This window comes from Sinocyclocheilus rhinocerous, unplaced genomic scaffold (genome assembly GCF_001515625.1).
Source record: "Sinocyclocheilus rhinocerous isolate Xijiao unplaced genomic scaffold, SAMN03320098_v1.1 scaffold688, whole genome shotgun sequence".
NCBI lineage: Eukaryota > Metazoa > Chordata > Actinopteri > Cypriniformes > Cyprinidae > Sinocyclocheilus > Sinocyclocheilus rhinocerous.
This window is the reverse complement of record NW_015651641.1, coordinates 997,607-1,007,839: the sequence shown is the minus strand read 5'-3', so window position 1 is coordinate 1,007,839 and position 10,233 is coordinate 997,607. Positions and strand designations below refer to the sequence as shown.

Sequence of the window (10,233 nt, the reverse complement as noted above, 5' to 3'; positions counted from 1 at the left end):
TGAATGAAAGATAAAATTTATTTAGATTTTTCACAGTCGCCTTTGTGCATGTTTACCAAGGGTGCCAATAGTAGTGGAAGGCACTGTCTCATTCATTGTATCTAATACACATTTATGGTAAACTGTAATTTAAGGTAAATTACAGTTACTATAGCATTTGTACATTCTTCTTCTGTTAAAATGAAACAATTTTTTTTTGCTTTCAAGAAAATCACTATCATTAAAATTTGCAAGTAAAACAAACAAACATTAACCTAAGACTGGTTAGAAGAATACTAATGTGTAAATGTGTTTCCATACATCACTGTGTGCACATTCAATAATATATTGATTGATTAATCCTGCTGATGCCCAAGGGAAATAAAGTAAAGCTACAATGCTATACTATTGTTTGAGCAGGTGTGATTTACAGTTAAGTTTGTTGCATACATGAAGATGGTTTTAGGATGTTGTGTCTTGATATTTAAACAAAAAAGCTGTGTCTTTATTAAAATTCAAGATTTATCAGTTCTTGTTTTCGTTTTATTTGCACCCCAACATCCTTCTCCATCCATTCTCACTTTCATGATATTATAATGTTTTCCCCTCTATCACTAAATAGGCTGCATACTACTGTTTTCTCAGTAATGTTGGACATAATTTAATAGTAATGTTAACAGTATTGTTACGTTCCCCTTTCCCCAGCCTAGGGTTGGGAGTGGGTGTAACAGGTTAACTTAAGCTTATATCTATGAAAACAGAAAGAAATAAACGGCAAATAAAACATGAAGGAATCACTCCAGTCCTCTGCCCCAGAAATGCCAGACAACCACTTGGTTTAAAGCAAACGTAAACTATTTATTTAAAAAAAAAAAACAAGGATAGTGGAAGCAATAAATGTCTTCAGGAGAAGGCCTGGCCAAAACAACAAACAAAACAGCAGCTAACTTACAGGAGGAGTACTAAATAATCTGTCCAGGTAAAAGAAAAGAAATCAACAACAGAAACTTTCCTCAACTCCCTCGCTAACCAAAAACAGGGATGAACAGTGAGTACAAAACAAAAATGGCACCCTCTCCCTACAGCTTCCGATTTAAAGCAAATGAACAACAATTACAATACCTTTTTGATACCTTGAAGAACTAAGTTAGAGTAGTCACACTACCTGCACAGTAGCAGCACAACACTGCTGGACAACAGGAATACACTATAACAATCAAAAGCGTTTTCATGAAGAAATGTCCCAAGTTTGCACCACACTCAGCAAACTTCACAAACACCAACAAGTCTGGAGCAGGGGAGAAGTGAACCTTCCTCCAAATTGTTTCTTCTGCTCTTTTGTAGGTTTTGCGTCTCTGCAGCACATTCTCTGACGAGCACCACCTGTGGGCAATTTGCTACTGCCAAGCAAGCAGATAAAGAGAAAGAGAGCGAGCACATACAGCACATACACAGGATAACAACCACACCCAAAGGGGCGGGAAAACACTTAAAAATAAATATTAATATAATACATATATCCTAGGGATGTAACAATAGGATTGATGTCAGGTTGAGAAAGAATGTATGAACCCCAATGATCAAGGGTGAAAAGTCAGCTCTCAGATCTCCTACTGACCTGAGCTGTGCGGTGATGTTAGTGCACTTACAGTAAGAAGATGCTGGGATTACATCGAGACGGGGGGAATGTGATATCCTGTGACAGGAGAGATTGATTGAAAGATTGTATGTTCAGCTTATGATGGTCGAGCTTTTACCGTAAGCCTCATTCTTCCTCCTCTTGTGGAACAGTATTTTCTTGGTGTGAGCCAGAGCACTACTGACCCTTGACCTCTGTGTGTTTGTGTCTCAGATCTGCTCTCAGCTCAGCGAGCGGCTGGAGAAACAGCAGACGGCCAACAGAGGAGAGCTGGAGAAGATCCGGGTGGGTGATGACTCAAACACACACACGCACACACACACACACACAGCAGATTGTGGCCTGATGTAGAAATGTATTCTTTGAAAAAATATTAATTTTTTTGCAGATGCTATCATAAATATATACAGCATTCACGGAAAAGATTTAATCTAGAATTTAGCATTTTATTCAAATCTGGCATCAAAACTTCATAATTGTAGTTCAAAAAATAAAAAAATAAACCTGACTGAAAACATAACAAAGACAGTAAGTGAAAGCATTGCTTTTTTATGCACTGGTCAATTTTGAGATTTGGGGCAATTTGGCTTTTTATAACAATGTTTTAGACTAGTGGAATGAAAAAAATCCAAAATACACTTTTAAGTGTTTATTTTATTGAAGTCTCTGCCTCAGAAATCTTCACTTCAGTAGCACTTACATACACAACACAGTTTTATTCTATATCCATATTCTGAAGGTTTTTAAAGAGGGTTTTGCTGATTTTATACCTCATTATAAAACAGATAGTTCCGGTCCTTGATTCTGATTGGTTGAGCCGCGTTCGAAGCTGTTGTAAATTACACTACAAACATACACCTTTGTTTACTTCTGTGTGTTGCTCGGCAACCACTTTGTTGGTCTGAAGGTGATCAGCACTCGTAAGGAGGGCAGTGAGGAGGACACAGACGAGGAGAAGGAGGCGCTGAAGAACCAGCTGAGAGAGATGGAGCTGGAGCTGGCGCAGACCAAACTACAGCTGGTGGAGGCCGAGTGCAAGATCCAGGTACCACAAAGACACAACACCTACCTGATCCCAGACGTCACCACACATTACATGAAAATGTCTTCCATCTGCTCATAGCTCTTTCACAGACACAACAATTTTCAGTGTGTTTATTGACTTTATTTGGACTTTCATCACTGATGGGTGATTTAACCAGTATAAGTTCTTCAAATGGGCAAAAGAGAGTTCAGAGTCTTCAGTCGATGTTTATGATTAAAAGACAAAATAATGTTACAAATGTCCAAATCTGTTTAATTAGTTACTTCAGTATGAAATGTAATAATTTAATATGAAGTGCCTGTTATAAAATTCAGCTTTGCATCACAGGAATAAGTTCCATTTTAAAATATACATACGCCAATAAAAAAAAAGTTATTTTAAAGTGTAATACTATTTCAGAATATGACTTTCAACTGTATATTTATCAAATAAAAGTAGCCTCAGGGGAGTTTACACAAAACAGTTATCAGCTAAAAACAGAAAACTTTCTATGCGTTTTGGCTGTTCATTTACATGGTCGTTCATATTTTTCTGGGGGCTTGAAAATGCAAACTTTTGAAAACGGTTTCAAAGTACTAGTTTATTACGTGCATAAGAGACTTTTATCAAATATTACCAAACGTTTGAACAGTATACACACACACACCCCCACCCACCTATAAAAATGGTTAAAGTGGTTGTAAGCAGTGTTGGGGGTAATTCATTACAAGTAACGCGAGTTATGTGTTTGTAAAAGAAGAACTTTTTTATATTAAAAACAAACAAGCAAGCCCTTCCCAGATTTAAAAAGTAACTCAAAAGGAATGTACCGCATTACTTTCCATAAAAAGTAACTAAGTAACGTAATTAGTTACTTTTTTTAGGGAGTAACGCAATATTGTAATGCATTACTTTTAAAAGTAACTTTCCCCAACACTGGTTGTAAGTAAGTTAGTTTGAAGATTTAGCCTAAATAAATAAGCACCAGTCATTTTTTGAGGCTTGTTTGAGAGAGTTTGCATTTCACCTCAGGTGTCAGATAATGGAGCAGCAAGTAAATGTCTTCCTGTCTTTAGGATCTGGAGCATCATCTGGGTCTGGCTCTGAACGAAGTCCAAGCAGCCAAAAAGACGTGGTTCAACAGGACGTTAAGCTCCATCAAGACGGTCACAGGAGCTCAAGGCAAAGAGAGCGTCTAACAGGACACACACCTCCAGAGACAAAACACTCCAGCCCCATCATCTCCCCCAATCCGGCTCTTACCCCACAGCTGGAACCCCTTTTTTTCCCTTTTGTATAAACAAAACTTTCCTTCTAGGGTACCAGCTACCCCATTTGAAACACAAGTACTTACTGAAAGAAAAAGACTCTAACGCTAGTCTTTCTACTACTGATGTTGTTAAACAAAAGACTGGGGCGTATGGGGATATTAACATTTCCATCTGCTGTCCTACTCAAGACTACTTGCACAAACACAGAGTCTAAGTCAACAGACGGTACGAGTGCTGCCGGAAAACTAGCTTACGTTCTATGCGTTACTTTCGTTATTGTAATAAGAGGGCAAATGTGTTGATCCATGTGCATGTGTATGACTGAGGTCTGCTTTTATTGTACAGTGTATGTGTGTGTTGGCCAACATTGTGGTTCTCAGAGGAAAACTAAAAACAGGAAGTAGGTAGCACACTGTACATAGACTGTACAGTCAACTTTTAATTCGATTCCTCCTCAAACCACTAGCTGGCGCCCTTCTGATATTAACAAAACAAGTAAATGGTATATTTGATGGGATACAGGCATTATGTATGGATGGATCTGTGAAGTCTGCTTGTGTATGTGAAAGGTTTTACAGTAGCTGTTCATCATGACTAACAGGAAGCACTTACGCGGTGAGCATACGCTTTGATCGGCAAGCACATCTGGAGGTAAAGAAACTGCGGCAGTCACTGTGTAACGGACTCTCTGTGGGGAAGGTGTTTGCACCTTATAGACATATTTATATTAATATCAAGCTTGCTAGAGTTATTGTCGTTGTTAAAGACAAATGAGGCCGTTCTAAAAGGCACTGGGTTGTAAATAAAAAAAAAGCATGTTTTTTTTTTTTTTTAATTAATTTTATATTTGGGTTGTAAATAAAAAAAAAGCATGTTTTTTTTTTTTTTAATTAATTTTATATTTCAACTTTGGTAACTGTACTAATGTTGCCTAATTGTACTGTGCTACAATTACTCATGTTTTGCTTTTGTCTGAATTACAAACTGCTGTCTCATCATTACATGCCAAATGTACCTTTTACCCAGCATTACATGCGTGTGGACATGGTAATAGTGTAGGATGCATTGTGTAAACTTCCATGAATTTCAGTATAAACCTATGAACACATGTCTCCTCTGGTCTGGTGTCTGTTCTTTATGAATGAGACTCACCTCCACCAGATCTTTAGAGTTTCCAAATAACAATCATTAAAGGCAGGGTATGTGATTTTTCAAAAACACTTTAGAGTAGACATGGTGTAACATTGGTTTTGCTTTGTTTCACAGAACTAATCGTTGCCTGGGTTGCGTACGTATATGTGGGGCGGAGCTATCAAAATAGGGGCAAGACCCTTTTAGGGTAGAGGCGTGTTTGTTTTGGTGATTTCAAATATCAACATTGGCTACCAGAAATCACTTACTCTGCCTTTAAGAATTTAAGTTTTGCCATTACTAATTGTTTCCTGTACTGATTTATGATTTCATAACTGCGCTTACGGTACTTTTGCAAAACATCAACATTAAAAAAAGTCAGTTTATGTCAAGACTTAAGTAACTTCACAAAAGATTTATTGATTTTAACATGTTAATGTTATATATGACAGCAGAGGTACTATCACACAATTGTCATCAATGATTTACAGTGTTTTTATCCACTTAATTGTCAATTACTGTAACATGCATTAATATTTACGTGCAGGGGTGGTGCCAGAGAATTTTGAACTCAGGTGCTGAGGGGGTGCTTTTGCTGTGTTATAAGCCGGACTTCGGATGCTTTCACTTTCAATTTCGCGATCTTGTCACGTTTTACAATAAAAGATAGCTGTCTGTTTTGCTTACATCTATACACCTTTCACTTTTTAAGACTAAAAGAAATGATGGATTCATTGTTATTTTTTATTAAAAAGCACAACAACAATAAAACGGTAAGATATGACATTTACTTACAAAACGTTTAACAAAAACGAATAAGATGAGGCATTGCATACACCACATGCTGTAGGCTATTATATAATGACTAATAAATTACAGAACGTTTAGCAAACACTGAGGAATCAAAAAAAAAATAACGTGCATAGCATAACGTGAGGTAAACGGCAACGATAAGCTTTTCAAAATGAAAACAAAAATAAAAGTAAAACTAAACTTGACAGTGCTTGCACGTTGTTTTTTTTTGTTTTTAAATTTAAGTATGTGTATTTGTACACAAGTATAAAGTCAGCAGATATGTGACTCCAACAATATCATTATCATGACCACATGAGACGCATTTAAAAAGAAAACTAAGCAGATTACAATTACTTTCATATTAAACATTGCAACAAAAGTTCAAATTATACAATTCATATATCATTTAAATAACCTTAATAGAATTAAGGTAACGCTTTATAGCAATGCTCTATTTATTAGCATTAGTTAATTTGAATTATCAATAAAAAAAATACTTCTAAATCATTTATTAATGTTAATTTCAAAGTTTCTCATTTTGGATGATTTAATTGACCCTTCACAAAGACCCGCCCCCTTCATTACTGTTGCTTTGTTCGACAAGCCACTGCACTCTCACACCACACATCATGTTCTCACACTGTGAAAAACAGAGATACCTTCAATAGTAGTATCATAATTCGAATAATACTTCGTATCTGGAAACATAAAAGAACACTTTAAGATAAAGAAGCCATTTACTCCATCAAGATTGGATGGGACCTTTGTGCAATGGGAAGAAATGGGTGTATGTACTATAGGGGACCTTTTCATTGATGGGGATCTGACATCCTTTAGTCAGCTGCAACAGAAATTTAAATTCCTTCATTGGATAATACATCACCCATGATTATTCATAAGTGTCTTCATCAGTGTAAAGGAAGTAAAAAGGCATTATCAATAATTTATGATCTGCTACAATCCTTTATTTCTCCCTCCACAAGTTTTCTTAAGGAAGGAAGAATGGGAGAAAGAACTAGGAGTGGAAATTTCTGAGGAAACATGGCAGACGAGTTTAAAGGATATTAATGAACATTCTGTTAATTTTAGAGACACTGCCTTATTCAATTTAAGATCATTCACAGACTGCATTAGGCTATTCAAAAAAAGAAACTACATAGAATTTCCCTAAATGTCTCGCCTCTTTGTGACTAATGTAATTCAGTAGATGCTGATTTGTCCCATAGTTTTATTTTTTTCTCCAAGATACAGAGTTATTGGAATGGAATTTCTGATTGGAATTTTCTTTCAGAGATTTTTAGGGTGCAAATAGAGCCGGATCCGGCACTTCTTATTCTGGCACTTTCTGAACGTATGCATCCATTATCAGGAGCACAACACAAACTACTTGCATACAGTTTAATTACAGCCAAGAAGTTACTACTGTTGTTTTTGAAGAAAAAGGAGGCCCCAACAGTCAAATTATGGCTTGGAGAGATGATTTCTACTTTACATTTGAAACAAATACTGTTTGAAGGGCAAATTTGAACAGTCTGACCTTTTTTCTGTTATCTTGATGGAAACACTATGAACTAATGCATCTTTTGTTAATGTAATGTTTTAGCCTAATATGTCTTCACCATACTTTAAATTGTAAACAGGTCTGGTAAGGGATGGTGTGTGATGTTTTTTTGTGTGTCTCTGTTTTCTAATTTTGAGTGTATTCTTTGTACAGGTAAAAGAGACGAAAAATGTAAGATTGCAAATCCATCTTCCAAATTTGTATTTCAATAAAACTTATTTGACAAAAGAAAAACAGAGATATTGATTATTATGGTAAGTGTCGTCATGTTGACCGTTGCAAGATGGCGGACGCGTCTACATTGGGGTCGAATGAGGAATCTACCTATCTCTGGTGAAAAATACATCCCGGAGCAAAGAGGACACTGACAAGACAAATGAAATAAAGTATCAGCTTTCATGTTGTCATTTTTTAAGAAATTCAAACAATAAATACCGTTTTGTGACGCTTTAATGTGTCGTTACAGATCGCGGAATGAGAACCGATCATCTCTTCCTATTTACTAGTTATAGCATGAAATAAACATGAATTAACACCAGAAGGGATCTCGTTTCAAGCGCGGAAAGATGTCAATACACAATTTTTCAAGTTCAAGTCCAATGCTGTGAATCTACTCTCCTGTCTGGTTTGTTTGTCGGATAAAAATGGCAGATTCGGCGTTACGATTCAGCTCGCCTGTCAATCAAACTCCCGGCGGAGAGTTATTGGTTCAAAGATAGAGAGGGCATAACCGAATACACACACTAATAGTTTATATTAACAAAAAATGAATAAAAATCACATCGTTCATAGCGCAAGAAACTGGAAAACATCATATCGCAAAACTATGACATATCAGCAAATTAAAATAAGTTTTATAAAACATTTTTTTCATATGATTCATATGAAACCTTTCACGACCAATTTGAAAGTTCAATGCAAACTTTTTTTAACAGATACCCAATGCTTAGTGTATAGGGAGTAGGGAATATTGCATTGGGACCCTGTGAATTTGAACACTAAACACAAATGAGACTTGTGTCAGTGAAGTCTCCAATTTCCTTAAGATGTCAACCAGCTTTGATAGACTATGTTACAAGTAAATTGGTCAGTAGTCACAGTGAAATGGTTGTCTTTTTTTTAATATGTATTGCTTGAGGTCCAGTAATGAGCCCTCCTCACACGAAAAACATGATTTAATGGTTTTTGCCATTCCAGGGTATCTGCAGGATATTTAAACAATATATTATTATCAATTATTATATTAATTAAATAACAAATATATGTTACTGTCTTAATTGTTTATATTTTTATAATACTTTATCTTCTTGTCGATCCACCTGTTCACTTAAAACTCTGCGTGTTTACTGTGTAAAAATATGGGTCGATTTTCACATTGGTCTGAACAAAAACTGCAGACAGTCTTAATGAAAATGCAAATTCATTCTGTGCCAGCAGGTGGCGCTTAGAAATACAGTGGTTTCCCCGGGAACGGCTGTACACAAAGCAGCGCAGCAGCTGATTTTGACATGTGCAGCGCTCATATTTATTCAATGAAATCATTACCTTTTGAAGTTTAATCATCATATTAAGCCGTATCGCGACTCTTGTCTTTCCGTCCCCAAATTTAAGACCTTCTGAAATCATAATTAAGACTTTATTGTACCATTTAAGACTTTTTATGGCCTTAAATTTGATACAACAAAATTTAGGACTTTTTAAGGACCCGTCAACTTTTCAAATTTTTGCGAATGCCATTGTTTTTCACTCATTGAAAGTTTAATTTGTCTGTGCATAGCTCTCTTCACTGCACGCACGACCGCACGTCTGACCGTAGCAACAGTTAACTGTAGTAGCAACGGCTCTACTGAGCTGACCTTGATGTGCTTGATATAAATTAGATTTAGTTAGAAAATAGCGTCTGGCATTTATTTATTTCATCATGTCAAAAGGCTTCAAGGTCCAGATTCGGACCAGAGTCCGCCAGTTGGCGACCCCTGTCCTACAGCATGTCTTGTTATATCATTAAGCATGGCATGCTAACTTTTTAAAAAGCATGTGGTCCTGTAAAATTATCACCTTGGGATGATGTGTTAAGCAGGTTTTGGAATCCTGTTACCGGGAGTTACCTGGCATCAGTACAATCCCAAACGTCATCGCTGATGAAACCAAACTCCACAGCTCACTTGTCACTTGTTGGTGAATGCATTAGGAGTTAGGGAACGGGGGGAACGTTGATAGCACTCATATACCACGAGCCTGAGTCTGACCGCTTTGTGCTTAAGTGCCTCAACCCAACCCCAGTGTGCCTCTAACTCTGCCCAGGTTTCGCTGACACAGGCCTAGTGTTATGCTTGCTCAGTCATCGAAAATAACTTCCAATGGAGGCGAGGAACAGCTGCAGAAAAAAAAAGAAAAAAAAACTGCAATGGTTTTCCCAGATGAAAGGTGTCCAAAAAACAGCTGGGATCCTTTACATTCTGGCAGCATGTATTATGTCCACTGTCATGCTCAAATACTTGGTCTTACCTCACCATGGCTCAATGCACGTTAACAGTCCAGAGAAGGCCAGTCACATGGGTCTGCTCCTGGTTCTTTTTCAAAGCCACCTCAGACCTGACTTTAGTGTGAAAGAACCTCAGTGTAAGGCAAAACCTTGGCTGTAGGCCACAGAAGAGCCTGATTAATCAGTGAAAGCATATTGAGATGTGGAGCAAGCGGTGTTTTATCCCGCCAGTGACGCCGAGAGTAACCGGACCCCTGTCATTTCATCAGGGCCTGTCATAGAACACCAACATTCCCCGGAAAGTTCTTTCCACACTTATCCCATCCAAGCGTAGATTACCAGAGACTA

General features: G+C 37.1%; 1 protein-coding gene across 2 annotated transcripts in view; it reads left to right on the top strand.

Annotated features, from left to right (window-relative positions):
* The window catches only part of LOC107713323 (rab GTPase-activating protein 1-like), a 104,521-nt gene extending 102,550 nt beyond the window's left edge, over positions 1–1,971 (top strand). For both annotated transcript variants that reach the window (XM_016518796.1, XM_016518795.1), the window contains one exon: positions 1,832–1,971. In XM_016518796.1, coding sequence (XP_016374282.1) covers positions 1,832–1,969 — 138 coding nt within the window. In that variant the 3' untranslated portion in view covers positions 1,970–1,971. The remainder of the gene's footprint in view (positions 1–1,831) is intronic.
* The last annotated feature ends 8,262 nt before the right edge of the window (positions 1,972–10,233 follow it).